This window comes from Girardinichthys multiradiatus, chromosome 18 (assembly GCF_021462225.1).
Source record: "Girardinichthys multiradiatus isolate DD_20200921_A chromosome 18, DD_fGirMul_XY1, whole genome shotgun sequence".
NCBI lineage: Eukaryota > Metazoa > Chordata > Actinopteri > Cyprinodontiformes > Goodeidae > Girardinichthys > Girardinichthys multiradiatus.
The window spans coordinates 23,526,891-23,547,808 of NC_061810.1; the positions used below are offsets into that span (position 1 = coordinate 23,526,891).

Genomic DNA, 20,918 nt, shown 5'->3' on the forward strand with positions numbered 1-20,918 from the left:
GAGCCTTGAAATTTACCTTAATCTCAAAAGACGTCTGTCGTCTCTCCAGTCCCTTTTCTGCTTAGACCACATAAGATGCTACTCACATTGTCTTCACACTCAAACTCTTGAAAACGCTTTGCTTCACAAGGCTGCAGTCATCTCTGTTGCTTGTGTAACCTTTTCTACCACAGTTTTTCCTTCCACTCAACTTTCAATATGTTTGGACACAACACTGGGTGAGAAGCCAGCTTCTTTAGCAATGGCCTTTTGTGGCTTACTCTTTTGAGGAGTGTGTCAATGGCTGTCTGCTGGACAACTGTAATGTCAGCTGTCTCCCCAGTGATTGTGTAGGTTAAATGGTCAAGCGTTCAAATGGTATGTGACTTAAAAGATGCACATAAACATTTATGGCAATTTATTTTTTCTTCCATGTTACGAAACCGTCCGTATGTACGAGTAGTTAAAGCGGAAGACGACGCAGAAGAGGAGAAGGACTGAGGGAGTAACAGATCATTTCACTGAGAGAGACAGAAAGAGGAGAAGAGGGGGGCGTGTGGGTGAGAAAGAGAGAAAGAGACGGCAGGGCGCGCATGTCCAGTTCTTCAATGCAGCCTGTTCTCCCAGCTCGCCAATCATTCCAGCGAGTTTCCCCACTCTTCCTCTCCCCTCGCGTCTTTACATGTGCGCCGGACTCACAGCTCTCTCCTGAACGGACATTGCAGGGGGGAAAAAGGGACGAATTCAACATGGAACATGAATACTGACTTGGGGAAATAAATAAACGAGGGGAAAACAACATTCCTCATCATCTGACGCGTTTTTTACCTCTTGCGCATCTTTTCCTCTTTCTAAATGTCTCTCAACAGTTTCTGAAGGGATCCGAGGAAAGGAACAAAAAAAAATGAGGATTATTATTTTTTCTTGGCACTTTCTTGGGGTGTATTCCGCCCTTTGGGGACTGGTGACAGGGGCTTTTCCCAGCTCAGTGCAGATAGGTGAGTTGGAGGTTTACTGATTTTTACGCACGGCACAGGCACTATATACCTGATACATCGTACCAAATATTAATGTTTGTTTAGCGGCCAGGAGTTACCACGCATGAGAAAATGACTGCGCTAGAATCCCCCCGGCGCTGTAAAACACAATAAATTACTGAAAAAAGATGGAGTGGAGCAACAAAAAACTATGGAAACATTTTCCACATTTAATTCCTCATAAATGCCTATTTGCATTTCATGCTTTGACTCAGGCGATTTATAAATGGACACAAACTCTTTCACTATATTTTAAAAGCTGTTCTTGCTTCATGAATGTTTCAGGGAGCTTTGTTCCTTTTCCACTCATGTTCACTGTTTAGATACTGCAGCATTCCTGCTCTCTGTCGCTTTCTCCTTCTCTCCCTCCCCTTCCCTGTGTTAGGACGGGATAAACCTCTTCCAAGCCTTCCTAACAATTCAGAAATAAAGTTAACTGTGGCTGGAGCATCAGTTTTGCTCAGTAACAAGGGACCGCACATGAATGGAATCTATTTTTTTCTGCACCTCTGCTACACTCACTGCATTGTATGTGAAGGGTTGGTGGGGTGGAGGGGGGTAAGCTGTGAGGTCCTATAATGAGATTCAGCTCCTTGACTGTCTCCTTGCAGCTGCCAATAAACTTAATGCGCTAAATATTCACTGGTTGCTCTGCGCTCACACATGCAGTTCCTACAGTTTAAATGCACTCGCGTTAAAGCATGGTTCCAACCATACTTATTCTACAGATCCCAATGTGAAGACGCAAAATTTATGAAGCCATCAGTTTTTTTATTCGTGCATTTATAAAAAAATCTTGCAAGACCAAAAAAAATAAAAATGTTACTATTGTGTAGAGCAAGTGGTATACAGCATGCTGCCCTCTAATGTATAGTCCTCCACAAATGCACAAATTACCTGTAAATACAGGATGTTGCACTGGCGCTTCGCTTCCACCTGGGGAGTAACATGCTTATTCTCTGGAAACTGTAATATCACTTAAAAGAGGCAGTTTATCTTTCTTGGATGTGGATGATTGTATTAGCATGTAGGCAATGCAATAATAGATCACAAGTATATATTTTGTTTCCTTTAAGATAAAAAAAAGCAAACCCGCACAAATAAGAAACAGTAATCCTAAGTAAGATCGTGTTTACTTGCACAGAACTGCCACAGTTTAGGCTCTAGTTCCATTAATATTGTTTACACAAATAGTTTATTGTGAGGTTTGCTACCCAACCCAGCTACAATTAAGAGGTCTGGATTTCAGTCTGGATTCTCCATGTCCGCCTGTTCTGCTGCTGAAAATATTAACAAGAACTTTTAATGTGAGTAACAGAATTGATAAGAGATCATAAGAGATTATGATTATGATCCTATGAGAAAAAGAGCTTTAGTTAACACGCTCTGCCTTCATATGCTTCATCTGTCGCTACCAACTTCCTCCCACCCTTCACATTTCTTCCAGTCTGTGAGTGTAATCTATTTCCATTTTGAGTTTTCTTTTAAAACTTGAAGGAGTAATCGGAGAACTACTAGGAAGATGGTTCAAAGAATGTAATCACAAAGCAGGGCTGCAAGTGGCGCAGTGCTTGGTGCACTATTGCTTTGAACCAAAAAGTTCCTGGGGTGCCCTCATGCATGCATAGGTTCTCTTTGGATGCTCTGCTCTGCTTAACACCCCACTCTGATGCGACCCTGCAAGGATTAAGAACATCCAGAAGATGGATAGCAAGATCTAAAGGGCTTAGTTATTTGATTTCCCCCAAAATATTTTAAGATTTCATCAAGTTTGCGTTAAAATTATTTTGTGTTGAACAATGGATCTTCATTGTGCAGAATAAGGCTAGTTTCACACTACAGAAATGTTTTAAAATATTTTTACTTTGTTTACAGGAAAGACCCGTTGAGATTTAAAATCTCATTTGTAAGGGTGACCTGGACAAATACAGCACTAAATATAATCCTCTATCTCTCTGCAGAAATTCCAGTTCAGAAACATAAATAAAAGGTTCATTTTCTAAAACATTAACAAAACTGGAAACCTATAATATCTAGAATGTGAATTACTCAGGTGGAAAGTGAAAGCTTAAAGTTGTGAGACAAAAATCTTACACCTGACTAAGAAATTACACAATCTTAAAAAAAAATAGCAGATAGAAAATATTACTTGACTCATGTGTAGAGATCTTTTTTCTCTGAATCTATTTCCCTTTATTGTCATCTGTGGAAATGCAAAAAGCAACACTCATCCCCCAAAAGGGTTGTCATAGTCATTACTTATGCATCGACTTCGCCTTTTCTTTTTCAGTTTGCCTTATTTTCCTTCTAATGTCACTAATGGAAAGCTAAGCATACTTGCACATATCTAAAGTATGTGACTGATTGTAGCTGTTAGCTGTGTCAGATTACTGTTATTAATATCTTATCAGGTTGAGGTAATAGAAGCTGCCCCTCTCTGATCAGTACATGTTATTTGAGAGTGCCCTGAAAGGATTACATGACCCCTTTTTCTACCAGAGGTGATCTCCACCACACTTTAATGCTCATTTACCTTTTTCGTTTTATCAACTCATAGTGTCTTTTTATAGTGTTTTCTTTTTTGTCAAAATGTTAACTGCAAAGACAGTGTAAAATGGCCAAGACGCTCTTTTTCTTCCTTTTTCTTAATTTAACTAATGCCTTATGATCTGGTTATCCTCTCTGACTCATTATACTTCCCTCTCAGCTTTTTTAAAATCTCTTTTCTTCCTTTCTGTCTGTTTCTCAGATTTCATCAATGAAACGAGCAGTTTGAGCATCTGCAAGCACGTTTGTATTCATGCCTGTGTGTTAGACAGAGCTTGAGAATGTGCGGAAAGACAAATTACCTTTTATAACACAGCTAATGAAGATATTGGTTTTCTTGTCTCTTTCCCCTCCTCTGTTTTTCTCTGCCTTTCCCATCCATCTTTACCCCCCCCCATCTCCCTGTCTCAACGTGCTCCCACCTGACCCCTCTCTGCCCCACAATAACTCACTTCCTCTCCCCTCCGTCTTGTTCCTCCTTCCCCTGTCTAGGTGGACTGTTCATTAGGAATACAGATCAGGAGTACACAGCATTCAGACTAGCTATCTTCCTTCACAACACCAGCCCTAACGCTACAGAAGCTCCCTTTAACCTGGTTCCACACGTTGACAATATAGAGACTGCCAACAGCTTTGCAGTGACCAATGCATGTAAGTATGTAAATGCTCTATATGTACAGTACTTTGCAAAAATATTGAAAACTTGTGCCAAGACATAGCTTGAGCTATTTTGTCTAGAAGAATGCTCAAAAAATGTGTCTTGATATGGCAACCTGGTAGAGACATACCCCAAAAGACTTGCAGCTGGAATTGCAGCTAAAGGTCTTTCTAAGTGTTGACTCAGCAGGACTTAGTACAGATTCACACCACACTTCTCAGATTTGAAAAAAAAGCATTCATCACCTTCTTTCCACTGCACAATTGTGCACTACTATGATTTGGTCTGTCTGATAAAATCTAAAGAAAATAGATGTAGGATTGGGTTTATGATTATTTTATTCTGGTTGGTTTAATCTGTACGTCAATGTTTTTAAGGTTTGATTATGCAATTGTATTATTCGGTAAAACAGCAATGAAACATTTTAGCGGACTATATTTAAAACTGGCTTTTGTGCAACAACTGCTGCTGTTTTGAAATGTTGGTTTTAGACTTTACAGAGAGAAATTTGAAAATCAGTGTAGCGTACCCAGGTAGTGCTCCATGGTTAATATTTTAGTTGTTTATGTCTATTCATATTCTTCCCTCCCTTTGCAAAACAACTGACGTCATTTTTCACAACCACTCTGAGTTATTACAGCCGTAACTAGTCTGAAATGAAAAAAATGCTGACTGTGTTCAGAATAGCCCCTTTATTTTCACAACAAAGAGAATCACTTGGCAGTTGTGTCTTCTCTGATCTGTTGAAGGATGACAGCTAATCTTTTTCCATCCCCGTCTGTACTCTGGCAGTTAAGATCTTTACGCTTCACCTCAACCTGCCAGCTTTCAAGAGATATTATGTAACGCTTGTGCTGACAAAGAAGCGTTAACAATGCAACTTAAGCAGCCTGTTGCTGACAGTTCAGGTCCTCCTAATTCTGTATTTGTTTATTTTGATTAAAAAATCATGAAGACAATTAAATATGAGTTTGCTAGGGTCTACTTTGTTTAGGTACATGTATAACATATTTCATATGTGAAATTAGTCTTTTTTACAATACCTTTGTTTAAGAATGAGACACAGAGCTATCTACTAAGTGATTCTTTTTCTTCAGTTTCATTAAAGTTTGGGTCCTATTGGATGTTTAACAAATTTACGCTGTTCAGTGGAACACAAATGGGTTATTAGGAGACAACTCTTACCTTTGGCAATTGGCTGTTGTCATCATGGTCTGGGCAGTAAAAAGTGTGTGTGTGTTTGGACAAGAAGAAGATGTGTTACTATTTTATTTGAATTGCTGCCTTAATGGTAGATGTTGTGCTCTGTTTTGTTGGCTGTTTAAATTTTTAGAATGTATTAACTTATAAAATAATGAAACTGGATATCAAAATATAATGTTTATAGCAGCCATTGAAAGAAAATACAAAAAAAAAAAAGAAAACTGAGAATAAGGCTTAATAGGTTCATGTCCAGCTATTGCACTTTTACTCTCCTCTATATCAGTTTCTGTGTTACATTTCTGGGTCAGCTTGAGTACACACATGTCTGTATTAGTTCGGAAGACTGCTTACACTGAAAACACTGAGTGCACTAAGGCTGCTGTAAGTAACATTTACTGGCAAATCAAGTAAAATAAGTCATTTTTTCTAACAACATCTAGAAAAAAATTGACCAACTTTTAGCCACAATGTAGCACACATATTGCTAAAATAACATACAGAGTAAATTAAAATGGAAACAAAAGAACCACAAAATCAGTTACGAAACTCCAAACTTTGTGGCAAATAATTGACCTGAGTCAGAGCAATACTCATACGTCAAGTTCACAAATTATTTAACCTGGTGGCTTGTCTTTTCAAATTTCTGTTCAGTAAAGCTCCTCTCACACTTTATGCGCAAGTATGTGTTTCGGATGAAGAATTAAAAATGTACAGTAATCTACTGCCTAAAGGCAGAGTAAGCTCCTCAGTTTTTGGCGTTTTGTCATGCCCAATGTTCACCTGACCATCTCAGACTGAAGGGTCAGTGCTCTGTACACACTGTTTCAGTGCCACCGTGTGGTCAAATAGTCATTAGCTGCATGCCTACATGAGTAAATCTTTACCTGTGCAGACAGAGAGATGCAGAGCATCTGCATGGTGTAACATGAGATTAAGTAACAACATTATTGGGTCATTGCTGTAATATTTCAATTATGTAGTCATTTTGCAAATGTGCAGTAGATATAAAGTCTCTAAATTGTAGAGGTTGTACTAAGGGATTTTCAATCTTGAAAAAAAAAAATCTGTGCCTTGACAGCCTTGCTTTGCTGCTGATCATACTACAGTATCACATATGTAGGAAAAAGATACCGGAGCATTATTTACCTAAAGACGCTTGACATGTCATTGAAAGGCAGATTGGCAATAGTGTAACAGGCATATAATTTTTTTAAGAGTCCCTTAATTTCTTGACTCAAACTCTGTTAAAAAAATAAAATAAAACTTATTGAGTTTACCACTAAGACTTTTAGGTTGCATTCTCTTAAACGTTTTTATTATAATTTTTTTTAAATGTATTAACCAGACAGATTAGCAAACAGGAAACTATACACTACTCACAACAAGATTTTGATATTCAGCTTCAGGGTGCAATTTCTGGATGAACCTAAAATGCACTATAACCTTTACAGGTGAAAATAATGTGACCTTCTCTAAAAATGTCAATGCATATGTCCAACTGTTCAATGTTTCAACCAGCAAGAGTACCTGAACCCACCACCAGGGACATCCATTATTGTCTTGCCTGGGCCAAGATACATTTACGCTGGAAGAGGGGCCAGTGGACCTCAGTGCTTGTCTCTGATAAAAGTCGATTTACATCGAGCAGAAATGATGACCGCCAAGAATGTTGAAGACATCAAGGAGAGGGCTATGCATCAGTCATTGTTGTCACCAAACGAGTCTTTGTGGTAGTGGTGTGAGCAGATGTGTGTACTTAATACAGAACTGCCTTACACTTTATGAATTGCACATGTAACATATATGTATATGTATCCAAAATATTATTTATATGAGTTAATTAATAATGAAGCTAAATCAGAAGATTCTCGGTTTGGTTACTGGAGGGAAGTGGTACCTTGTAAAAACACACTGACAACAATATAGTGCGCAATATAGTGATTTGTATTTAGAAAATATTTACAAAAATATATACAGACAAGTACTTGAAAATTTAATTACATGAATCCCCGCAAATGTTTTTTTTCTTTGCGAAGGCAAAAAGTTCAACAATTCAACTCCCTAAGGGCAGGGAAAAAAAGGTTATTGGCAGGATCCAGTTGAGTCCATAGTGAAAATGAATATGTGGTTGCCTTTCACACCTCTAACCGTACTGGAAGGAGTGGTGGGGATTTATCAGATCTCCTGGTTCGGACTAGGGTTAGCTTGCCATCAGTCTGGTCAGTTCAGCAACAGACAGGAATCAGGAATTCAAGAACCAGTTCCCACTTCAGAATGACAATTAGCTGACGTTTTTTTTTTTTCACACACACAGACATCTGTGGCAGCTATAAAATAGCATCCCCCACCTAGCGTGATGAGCAGCAGCTGTTTAATGAGACACTGACGGTGGCTTACTATTACAGTCATGTGATAATGAGATCACGTGAGAATAAATGACTGGAAACAAAAAACTTAAGAAGATTATGGAAAGGAGATTAACTAATGAAATAAAAATAAAAAATAGTAAAAACAAATACTCAAATAAATAAGAATTAGTTAATCTAATGGAAATGGGGAAATTTCAAAGAGAAATGGGAAAAATTACCCTCGTTACACACAGGGACAAGCTCATGCTACCTGAATAACATTATTAATCCAGTCATTGCGCCCCTGTATGATAAACACAGGCCTAATTTCATCTTCATGTATGATGATGCACTAGCTCATCAGGGTCACATTATTAGGGAACCGCTGCTCGAGCCTGGGGTACCTTGAATGGAGCGGCCTGCACTTTCTGACCTGACCTGAATCCCATTGAAAACCCATGGAATTAGCTGAGTAGCCATGTAGAGGCTAATAACTCTGTGTCCCAGAACCTCAATGACTGGAGGGTCGCCCTTCAAGAAGAGTAGGATGCCATGCCTCAGCAGACAATAAGTTGATTTGTGAACAGCATGAGACATTGTTGTCAAGCTAATTAATACTCAAGGGCACATGACACATTATTGAGACATTGACATTTTTTGTTGTGGTATTCCCACCACTGTTGTTGGCTTTTTTTTTCAATACATAATTTGAGATGAGGAAATGACCATTGAATTCTTCTACATAAATGCTCTATTTTCATGATGAAAGAAGGAACAACTCCAAAGTAGAAAAAAAGGGAAGAATGAATGGCTGCACCCGAAGGTGCTCAAAAAATCCGGATAACCAGCCCATCAAGAAATTCTTAAAATTGTATGTGGGCAGAAAGGAAAGGACATGTTTTGGCTACCTGCTGTCATCAGCTTGTCACAAATCCAAGAGAATCAGTATATCTTTATAGAGGTTAGAAAACATCTAAGCCAATCAGAATCAAACCAGGCAATCAGCCATAAGGAAGAAACATCTGTGTGGACACTGCCAGTTCAATCAGTGGCACTTAAGACTTAACAACAACATACAAAATATATAATACAAATATAAATGTAAACATACAACAATTCATAGAAGTAAATGAAATTATTACATTTAGAGAAAACAGTTTAACATCAGTTCTTTGTTCAATCTCTTTGGGTTTACTGTCTGTAAGGAATGGATCCAAATTGCTTCTCTTTGTAGCAGCAGTTTATCTCTATCACCTCATCTTTTATGTGCAGGCACCACTTCTATGTCTTGAAATTTCAGTGAACAGTTATCATGACCGGCTGTCAAGAAATGTCTAGCAATAGGGGATCTCTCATCTTTATTACAAATATTACTTTTATACTCAGCAACCCTGTTTTTTAACTCTCTTTTAGTCTTACCTACAGGTCCTTCTCAAAATATTAGCATATTGTGATAAAGTTAATTATTTTCCATAATGTCATGATGAAAATTTAACATTCATATATTTTAGATTCATTGCACACTAACTTAAATATTTCAGGTCTTTTATTGTCTTAATACGGATGATTTTGGCATACAGCTCATGAAAACCCAAAATTCCTATCTCACAAAATTAGCATATTTCATCCGACCAATAAAAGAAAAGTGTTTTTAGTACAAAAAACGTCAACCTTCAAATAATCATGTACAGTTATGCACTCAATACTTGGTCGGGAATCCTTTTGCAGAAATGACTGCTTCAATGCGGCGTGGCATGGAGGCAATCAGTCTGTGGCACTGCTGAGGTCTTATGGAGGCCCAGGATGCTTCGATAGCGGCCTTTAGCTCATCCAGAGTGTTGGGTCTTGAGTCTCTCAACGTTCTCTTCACAATATCCCACAGATTCTCTATGGGGTTCAGGTCAGGAGAGTTGGCAGGCCAATTGAGCACAGTGATACCATGGTCAGTAAACCATTTACCAGTGGTTTTGGCACTGTGAGCAGGTGCCAGGTCATGCTGAAAAATGAAATCTTCATCTCCATAAAGCTTTTCAGCAGATGGAAGCATGAAGTGCTCCAAAATCTCCTGATAGCTAGCTGCATTGACCCTGCCCTTGATAAAACACAGTGGACCAACACCAGCAGCTGACACGGCACCCCAGACCATCACTGACTGTGGGTACTTGACACTGGACTTCTGACATTTTGGCATTTCCTTCTCCCCAGTCTTCCTCCAGACTCTGGCACCTTGATTTCCGAATGACATGCAGAATTTGCTTTCATCCGAAAAAAGTACTTTGGACCACTGAGCAACAGTCCAGTGCTGCTTCTCTGTAGCCCAGGTCAGGCGCTTCTGCCGCTGTTTCTGGTTCAAAAGTGTCTTGACATGGGGAATGCGGCACCTGTAGCCCATTTCCTGCACACGCCTGTGCACGGTGGCTCTGGATGTTTCTACTCCAGACTCAGTCCACTGCTTCTGCAGGTCCCCCAAGGTCTGGAATCGGCCCTTCTCCACAATCTTCCTCAGGGTCCGGTCACCTCTTCTCGTTGTGCAGCGTTTTCTGCCACACTTTTTCCTTCCTACAGACTTCCCACTGAGGTGCCTTGATACAGCACTCTGGGAACAGCCTATTCGTTCAGAAATTTCTTTCTGTGTCTTACCCTCTTGCTTGAGGGTGTCAATAGTGGCCTTCTGGACAGCAGTCAGGTTGGCAGTCTTACCCATGATTGGGGTTTTGAGTGATGAACCAGGCTGGGAGTTTTAAAGGCCTCAGAAATCTTTTGCAGGTGTTTAGAGTTAACTCGTTGATTCAGATGATTAGGTTCATAGCTCGTTTAGAGACCCTTTTAATGATATGCTAATTTTGTGAGATAGAAATTTTGGGTTTTCATGAGCTGTATGCCAAAATCATCCGTATTAAGACAATAAAAGACCTGAAATATTTCAGTTAGTGTGCAATGAATCTAAAATATATGAATGTTAAATTTTCATCATGACATTATGGAAAATAATGAACTTTATCACAATATGCTAATATTTTGAGAAGGACCTGTATATAGTCCGGCATGTAATCCTGTGTGAAATAGAAAACGTTTTGCCATATAAGGATGTAGGACATTACCTTTAATCAAAGAGCTGCACTACTTTCATGATATAATATCACCGTAGCATGTTTTTTTTTATGTTTTCCAAACATTTTACCAAACCAAATATCCCTAACTTTTGGTAAGTAATGTATGTCTATGACTAGTTGACAATGAATCTGCCTTTTATCCTTAAGAGAATCCTTCGGACATTCAGTCATCATAGAGTTAATACACAGAGACACTGCTGTTGATGCTAATTATTTTAGGGGAAAGGTTGATGCTTTTTGATTTTTTTGTCATTGTCATGGGACATGCTTTCATTACATATAGTCAGTACTTACATATTATAAAACCTTTTTTTGAAAATTACAAAAATATAGTATCACTTCTGAGGGCAAGTATCACTCTTGCATGAATTACCCCAAGTGTGAGCCCTTTCTCCTGTGCTATGCATCAACGTATAGATGTTTTATGACTGTAGAATAATTCAGCCCATGTTTGACAAGTTTATATGTTGTAAATTTCATATGTCTTAATTGAAATAGGTTGTAAGACCAAAAGAGTTTTGAAACTGCTCTTTTCTTGTTTTCACAAATAAAATAAAGGTTTCATCCACTTCAAAGAGGGTTTTACAGAATCTTTTTTCAGTTCAGTGTTTGACTAATCAAAGTATTATAGATATAAAACTGAAAGACACAGTCCAAATTTAATAAAAAAGAGTGAAGTAGTCCTTGAATTTAGAGCTGAATTGTAAGCTTCAAATTAAATACCAGTTTCACTATTAATATTCAATGCACAAACGATTATCTTACAGTGCTTACATGGTGCAACACATTCCTCACTGACTTGACATGCAAATAAGGGAACAGGAATTGTTTTCGAGGGGCAACCAAGAGATGACATTTTTGAGAATGTTTGTGAAGTTTGTGAGTCTGGGAGCTAGGCCAAATGCCTATGTTAAATACTGTCCCCCTGTCTCAGGATTTTTTTAATGCTCAGTGCTCAGTTAATTCTTGTTGTTGATAAATCATCAGACTAACAATGTTTCACTCCTCTTTAATGTAAATGGCTGAAGTGTAGTTAGGAATGTGTCAGTACAATACGTGTTTGCATGTTTTTGCTGTTGAAGATGTTAATAATTATCCCATTTGTCTATATACTAGCCTATTAAAAGAGATGGGACAGCAGCTCAGTTTAGTGTCTGAATGAACTTGTTTGATATATTTGCCCTTTGAAGCACCTAATTAAATCATTGTGTGTAGTGGTTTAAATAATTTAGAATAAAAGCAAATTGAAAGTAAGTCTAAACTGTGATATGTTCGTGTTTACTTTATACAAGCCAAATTTCTGGCGTGGTCTCACACCCCTCTTATTAATACAATTCAGTGGATAATCCATCTATTTTAGCAGATTATTTTGTAATATTGCTGTGCTTATCTCATTAAAGTTCAACAAATAAACCAATGAGGCAGTTAACCAAGGAGTGCAAATAGAATCAATACAGTATTATATAGACATGTTTCTCTTTAAGATTTGTTTCACAATAAAGTGTCGAAAAGCTTTAGAGTATCGTCTAAAATACATTAAGGCATACATTTTTTCTGTCATATACAAGTCACACATACAATCATAAATCAGGGCAGTGTAATGCAATTTCCAAGTTTGTTTGTCTTGTACCGCCTACATCATAGACTTAGATGAATGAAAAGATTACCCAAAGCAACCTACACTGATTAAAAAATTAATAGCCATCTAACACCTCTCACCCACAAACATAATCACATTCTGCATCTTTGTACATAAGCTGGATGATTGGGAAGGAGCTCCATGAATAAACATTAGGTGGGTTTCTCATAATGCACCAGGAAGTGTATGAATTTATTAGTAATGAATAAAGTGGCGCGCTCATGGGAAGGGCACACTCATTTCTGAGAGCATAAAACAATCCAGCATGAGTTTTACAGTCTGTGTCCGTGCACTGAAGCCTGACTGACTGAGATATGTTACAGTGGGCACCAGAGACCCCTTTCTCTCTTTGTAGCCTAACTCCTGTTTCTGATACTTCCAGTTTAATCCCACTGACCTACTTGTAGTTTAGTTAAAACTGCTTAGTTTCACACAGTCAAATGCAATGCGATTAAAAATATGCACATAACAGCAAAGACATAAAAAAACACCCTTGATAATATAGATGTATGAATGTAAACTTTAGGGTTTTAATCAGTTGACAAATACAGAACATACGTTAGAAATCTTTATTTAGTGTCAAATAAAAGCTTTTAAATATAGATTGTTCAGAATAAAACGATTAAACAACTGAGTCATTTAAAATTAGGCATTTGATACTAAGTCCAAATCCAAAACCACATTAAGATAAATAATATCATGTGTAACACAAATACACAATAATAGTGCTGCAAAACACATGTCTATATTTCATCATTATTAAAAGGTCTATATAAGTATTGTGACTGTGTACCACCTAAATCACTCATCCATGGCACTTTGGAAAGCAACTGAGGTCCTGAAAACCTAAAATCTGCATCAACTCTATGTTTCTAAACATATACATTCCTGATGAAAATATTAAGATCAGGGAAAAAGCACAAGTGTTCACATTTCACACAGGTGGATCGTGACCAGATTTTAAGTGAAGCTTCCACATGCAAAAAGTGGAGCAAAAGAGAGACAAAACAAATAGAGAACAATTCTTAAAATATGCAATTTACTCAAACAGAATGTTCACCAGTTGATAAAATGTTTCAGACTATGGCCCTTAAAACATACCTGTTGCCTATTGGCAAAGGCAAAAAGGTATTTTGTCTATGAGCGTGACAGAACTGTAGGGCTGCACAAGCAAGGCCTCTTGCGATGAACACTGCCAAGGTCAAACACAGTAAGACAGTTGTTTTAAAGTTCTTAAAAGATCCTGAGGGCCATTGGACAAAAACATCAGGGGATAGGCATAAAAATATTTCTTCTGCATTTACACAGATGATCTTTTTTGGCCATCAATCATTGCCTTTGCAAGAGAAATAATTAAAGAACAAAATACACTTTCAAAGTCCACATATCCTCCCACACCGCTTACCAGCCAGTTTGGACATTACAAGAAGGCACCAAACATTGGCACCAAATAAAGGAACATTTTATTTTTTGATTAGAAAGAATAATATGAATGGTCCTAATGGTTTTCAATATTACAAGGAGAGCCCACTGAAGGTGTTTTCTACCTAACTCAGAGGAGGAGGCTTTATTGTGATCTGGGTAGCTTTTTCTAGATATAAATGACCTATAATTCATGCAGAGCCAAACAGTCTTGTTGCCAATGTAAAAGGTTTCTGCAGTTCGTGGATATGTATCATCTAGACGTCTTTGACCTTCTGAGATACAAACAAGACATAGTGATAAATAAAATAAATAAAAATATGCAGGGAGTAAATGCTCTGCTACCATGCAGGAATGTGTGCTTTATTAATAAATTAAAAGGTGGACAGAAAATGTCATGAGAACATCATCCAGACCAATGTGTGGGTACAACTATACAGAAACACACTCTATGAACATATTTGGAAATGTGTGGTGGATTGCTAGGAGAATTAAGCTTTTCAGTGAGAATCATCATCTGTCTGTCTACAGGCTAAATATAACAAGCAGAACCACTTTTCTCCTTCTCTTCATCCATATGTCTATCACGCTCTTTCCCTCTCTGTCCCATCGCTCCCTTTTTCTTGTCCCTGTTTTTTCTTCTGTCGCACTATTTTTTTCATCATATTTTGCTACCCCCTCCATCCGTTAAGGCATGGTGAATGGATCCCTAAATTAATCCTTCACTTACACTCTGGGTGCTGAGCAATGCTCCGAATTAGGATTCAGTATTCTGCCTCTGACCTTGGCTTCTACTTTTCCATTCTTGTATTCAGAAAGTGTGAATGAATCATAAAAATCCCAGTCTCAATCATTGTCCTTTTCCCACACAGGAATACAATTCATTTTCTTGTTTCAGGGTCATACATCCATGTGTCTGCTGTTGCTGTTGTCAATACTTCTTTGCTGTTTCTGCATATCTGTCTTGTTTAATACATGGACAGATGTACTGTGTGTGCATTTGGGTCTTCGTACGGATCATCTAATGCAGCTCTGAAGCTGTCCTTCAGAGTTGCTTCAGTGAAACAAGCATAATATCCTATGGGACGGAGTGCTGCATGTTCTTTGACAGTCTTTCAGACATTAGTAATGGAAACTGTTTTTCAGGTTGGAATATTCAATTCTATTCTAATCTATTCTGTATCTGTAAGAAATCTAGATGATTTAGCCTTGCATGGTATTAGTGGTGCATTATTGCAGGGATGCATAACCTCATCTGTCATTTAAAGTCAATAGATATTGTCCCTCCAGTTAATTCAACCTGAATCAATACAGTTGACGTATTATTGATTGCATTTACATGCAGACTGCACCAGATTATCTCTGTGGCATGACTGAGTGAAGCTGTTGAAGTCTGAATCATTGATGTGACAGTGAAATTGGCTTTGGTATAAAACAATGGTTGTTTGACCCATAATAAAAGGTTTATATAAGTCTGTATTTATATACATACACTGTTGAAATAATTGTGTGAAAAGATACATAACCCTTTTTTCTCACTGTCTGATAATAAAACAAACTAAACCTTTTCTGTCTTGTGTCTGTCTTGTTAGATTTACCAACACTATTTTTATTTGTCAAACTTCAGAAACAGCAAGGATAATTTAAAAAGAAAAAACTTCAAACTTAGCTAACTTTTAAGCTGCATGATTTCAGTCACACATTTAGTTTTTTCCTGTGGCCTATCTTGGCATTTCAGGCATACCAAGTGAAGATCTCTAGAGATGTCTGGATATCTGGAGATGGTTTCCTAATTGTGTGAATGACTTTATTAAAACCTGGTTGCATCTGGCATCAAAGTAGACAGGCTGTATTAATAAATTCATTGCTTAATCTCCCAATTTTGCAGTTTTTTTCCATCACCATTATAGTGGTCACTTAATGTAATAGGATGAATATGTGCCTCACATGCATCTTTCTTAACCGAGTTGCTGATTTTATACGAGATTAAGAAGGATGGACAGATTAGTGGCAGTAGTGCCAGGCATCACACAGATCAAATATCATCTTTCAAATATTGTTTTAATGTATTAGCTGACTGCAAATTATGAAAGGTAGAAGATCTGTTGAGCCTACCTAACTTTATGTTTAGAGTGAGATTAAAAACTCCTCCTACCACAGTCTGAGGAGAAAATGCAGAAAACAGACTGTGAAAAAAAACAAAACTGAGTCATTCACATTTGGACCGTATACACCAGCAATTCACCAGTCTTTGTTGTTAATGGCTAAATAACTACGTATTTCCCTTCTGAATCAGCTGTTTTTGCATAAAAACTAGATGCTTCTATTAATTAAAATTGCTACCCCTTTCTGCCTCAAACTATAGTTAGCTAAATAAGAATGGTGTGATTGTGGTGTAGAGAGCACATTAAGTCCATATTTGGATATGTAAATGACTTTAATTAAGACAATATCAGCTTATTTTCTGTTTGATGAGTTCATGCTTTTTAACATTGTTTCTATTTCCATGTGACATTTCTATTGAATTCATATCACTAATGAACTCTGAGTTATAAGTTTATAAAATACATTTCTCTGTGTGTGTGTCCTCTCAGACGTCTTGCACTGACCACTGTGATGAATGGTTGTGATATCTTGTGTATTTGTGTATGTGTGTATGTTTCTGTGTGAGCGAGTTAGAGATAGAGTTTGTGTTTTTGACAGAAAGTACAAACAAACTGACAAAGTGGTAATATAACTGGTGCTCCATGTTTTAGTCTAACCTGCTGTTTATTTTACCAAGGCCACAGAGGGATCTCCCAGTCCTTGAACAGCTGACAATTTACATAGAGTTTATCTATAGTTACTGTTGCCTGTGATCCCTCTGCAATTAATCTCGTCCTCACTGCGAACAGGTCTCCCTGCAGCTCTTTTGATCTAATTTTGCTACTATAGGGTGAGATCAGTGGTTCTTCCCTCCCAGGTGGTGAACACAGTAAAAGAAGATGTTCTTCATGGCGTCACTCTACAGTTTCGGGTGGCAATGTAGAAAATCTCATACCTAGTGCAGAGCGTCTTCCTCAGTGCAATAGGTGATGGCAGAGAAGACATTTTGGGGTTGCTGGAACTTTGGTCCATTCCCCATGACCAAACTGGTGTAACCAACACCATTATTGATTGCCTTGCTTGTACACACTTTTTTGGTGCTGGCCACAATATTTCTGTTAGACTATGATAGGGTCGTTGTCATTTGGAGGACCTATTGTACTTAAGTTATAAATTACTGAGTGTCTTAAGATGTTGCTATAATAATTATGCCAACTATGTAGCAGTTTGTTGTTTTGCTTTTGAAGCATTGGCTTTTTGTCAGGAGGCATGGGTTGAAACAGGGGGTTTGGGGGGACAGATCTGTTGTCTAGGGCATAGGATAGGGGATGGGCAGGATTGATAGGGGTGCAGATGAAAGTGATGCTGGAGCGACTGGGGGGTGAAGGGGAGAGACACAATGAAGCTTAACTGCGTCGCCAAATCTGTCGTCAACACCCCACCGGTTCAGAGAGCGTGACAGGCAGATGGCTGTCCTGAGTCCCGGCAAACCTGTCGCCAGGTCTGCATGTCTGTAATGGATTAGTTCACTTTAGGTAATACCGATCTCCTACCAGCTTCAGCCAGCATCTTCAGAACATATTTTGCTTTATCCAGGGGTTGATGCATACACATAGCATCTAAACACATTAAAATGGCCGGTGTTTTTACTTTTTTATAATTGTGTGAATGAATGAATTGGATGTTTTAGTGCAAAATCACCGAAAAATAAAAATCTCATCTGTCATTTTAGCAAACAGAACTTCTTCTGATACTCCAAACTGACCTAAAACAGGAAATGTTTAGTCTGATTTTATATCAGACAGTGAGAAAAAAAAGGTTATGTGTCTACCAATGTATATACAATGCCACCCCTGTGGTGTCTTATAGACATGGCATACTGCTTGATCTTCAGATTAAAATTCTATAGATTTCCATTAAGTTATAAAGTCTTCGAGTCAACGTCTATTGTTGAAGTATGTAAAAGATTTCTTCAGCCACATTTTCTATGAATCAAAAATACTTACAATATTTTGTTAAAACCTTCTCAAAGTTTTACACTGCTTTTTAAGTCATTGAGATGAAAACTCCTTTTCACATACATATGTATGCAACTTTTTTAAAGGTAAATGGAAATTAATTTACAGTCTGTTGGCTATTTGGAACAAGCAAGCATTGTATAAAAGGAAAGGTTAGGTTCAAGGAAAAACAGCCAACCAGTAATTTAAAAAAATAGGACATTCGTAATGCTATTGTTTATTGTTGTCATTCATTATTTCACTAAATAAATATAAACATAAAACAATTTAAGTTATTTTTAGTCTTTATCTATTCCACAGCTCTGTTTCTGTTTGCTCTAAATATGAAAAGACTGATCCAGCATGTCTTATACAGAGGCTGAACAAAAATTAACCTTTATTCCCATGTTGATGAGTAAATTGCTGGCTCTGTGCTCAACTGGATTTTAATTGAAAGTGTGTTGACGCATCGATGACCACTAAAGTAGACAGACGTGAAGTTGGAGCAAATACGTTTGTAGACACACACCTCCAAAGAGTACATTAGTGAGTCCAACTTCCTCTACACATCTTAGCCTGGAGCTTTGATTAAATAGATTCCTCATGCAGCCAGCATCTCAGCCATGCATACCAGCACCCACATCGACACACAAACACACCCTTAAATATGTTTTTACACAACCCTCCCCTGCCTCCCCTCTCTCTCCATTATTAATGTCTTTCTGACAGGTATAAACATTGATTTGCCAACTTGTCTACATATATCTAATGTCATGGCTTTGTGCCTTTGCTTTGCTTGCTTCTTTCATTAAAGGCTTCAGTCCTCTTGAAGATATGTGAAACCTAATATTAGTACAGGGCCATCATCCATCTTTAGTGACTTTCTAGATACCATATGTGTTTTTAATGACACCACAGAGGAAAACTGAGTAAAATGAGAGGATCTTTAAAACTCTGGCAAGATGATTGCTGGATCAGTGTGACATCTTTGAAGCTCTTCTTGGCATTAAAGCATGTTATTATTGATAATCCTATATTGTAAAGTTTTTTAAAATTTGAGGTGGTTTAATTTAAGTAAAATCTGTAAGGAGCAGATACGTCTGCAGATACTGATACAGTATAGTTTACATGTTTTGTTCTCAGTTTTTGGCCTGAATTAAAGTCAGTTGCCTTTATTGTATTGAAAAAGCAAAACTAAAGTACATATGACTTGAATATTGTTGGTGATAAATAGGTTTATTACAGTCATAGGTGGATTTTTGTATTAGAAAAATAAAGTTGGTCATGTTCTTTTTCTGAATGTACAGTCATTCACTGACTACTTTATAAGGGACACCATGCTAGTATTAGGTTGGACTTGCTTTCTGAACTTAATTCTTTGTGTCATAGATTCAAGGTGTTGGAGACATCTTCTGAGATTTTGTTTTGTTTTGACCAAACAGCTGCTGCAGATTTGTTGGTTGCACATAAGTGAGGTGAATCTCCTGTTCTAGAAAAATCAAAATGTGCTCTATTGGTTTGAGATCTGGTGACTGTGGAGGGCAACGAAGTACAGTGAAATTGTAACGTTCATTAAACAAGTTTGAGATTTGTGAAATGGTGCATTGTTTTGCTGGAGGTAGCCATCAGAAGATGGGTATACTGTCAGTCCATCCAGGATTTTGCTATGCTTTTTTGTGATTGTCGCCAAAAATTACTGATTTTGTGGTATCTTTGCAAACAGTTGTTGTCAAATTTTGTCAAGCTGTATTTTTTTTGCCATAACATGATCATTACAAAAAAAGTTAAAAGTGCTGCATGAATGACCTTCCCAAAAAAGACAGGGTTTTAACATGGTTAAAAGCGCAAATAACATTTTCTAGATACTTTCTTAAAATAGCACCCATACAATTTAAAAAAAAAGTCCTGACGATTTGTAAGAGGGTAAAAGAAGAATTTTTGCAACACATTATTTGAAGTGCAAAGTGCAAAGATTTTGTAGAAATTGTAAATTTTAATGAAATTAAATATACAATCAAATTGTAAATTTGGTGAAGACATTCATTCACCTGTAACATAACTGCTTCGAAGCTTTTGTAGAGCTTCAAAGACAAAAAAAAAACTCATGAACAGCAAGTCCTGAAAATTGCTTAAATGGACTTCAGGTCTCAAGTTCTTGCCCACAATCCTCAATCACAAAGAGACCAAAGCATCCAGGTTATGTTTGTGATTTCTTTTTTTTTTTTTTGGCTTGATAGGGTGCCATCATTCTCCTCTGACCTCTGACATCGAAAAGGCCTTTCTGTCTACACAGCCATAATACACAGCAAGTGGCATTATGCATCATGCTGCGTGGATGTTTTAATTCCTAGTGGAAATGGTGCATTTCACAAGTGAATTGAGTAATGAAGACAGAGAGCTAACTTTAAATTATTTAACTCTACCTCAAATCAAGTTGACCAGGGGTAAGCTATCTTTCCAAAAGCCGTTGTTGCTCTCTATCCAACTAGATAACTAGATAACTATTTTTTGCACCACAAGAACTACTGATCTTGATAAAAAGATCTAAGGTTAGTTATTAGTATACACTATACAGAATCTGGTTGAATGGTATTGGGCAAAATGTCCCTTCTTGAATAGAACAAAGCCAATAGACGACTTAATTTTTAGTCTTGGATTTTTAGGAAAAATTAAGTAGATTAACTACCTTACATAAAGAAATAAAGCACATTGTTTTTAGCAAAGTAGCATAAAAAGAATAAACAAAAAAAACTGTCATACTGTCATCCTATGCATTTTTATGCATATCTATTTTATTGACTGGCATTGCTCCACACATTTGTTTCCTTTTTAGGTTGATTGTTTGATCTGCTTCAGATAAGCTGAGTTATTTTCTGCCCTGTGCATATAT

General features: G+C 37.4%; 1 protein-coding gene across 7 annotated transcripts in view; it reads left to right on the top strand.

Moving 5' to 3' along the window:
• The first annotated feature begins 622 nt into the window (after positions 1-622).
• Positions 623-20,918, top strand: part of gria4a (glutamate receptor, ionotropic, AMPA 4a) — a 214,488-nt gene continuing 194,192 nt past the window's right edge. For all 7 annotated transcript variants that reach the window (XM_047390617.1, XM_047390618.1, XM_047390619.1 and 4 more), the window contains exons 1-2: positions 623-977; positions 4,056-4,214. In XM_047390617.1, the coding sequence (XP_047246573.1) occupies positions 884-977; positions 4,056-4,214 (253 nt within the window). In that variant the 5' untranslated portion in view covers positions 623-883. The remainder of the gene's footprint in view (positions 978-4,055; positions 4,215-20,918) is intronic.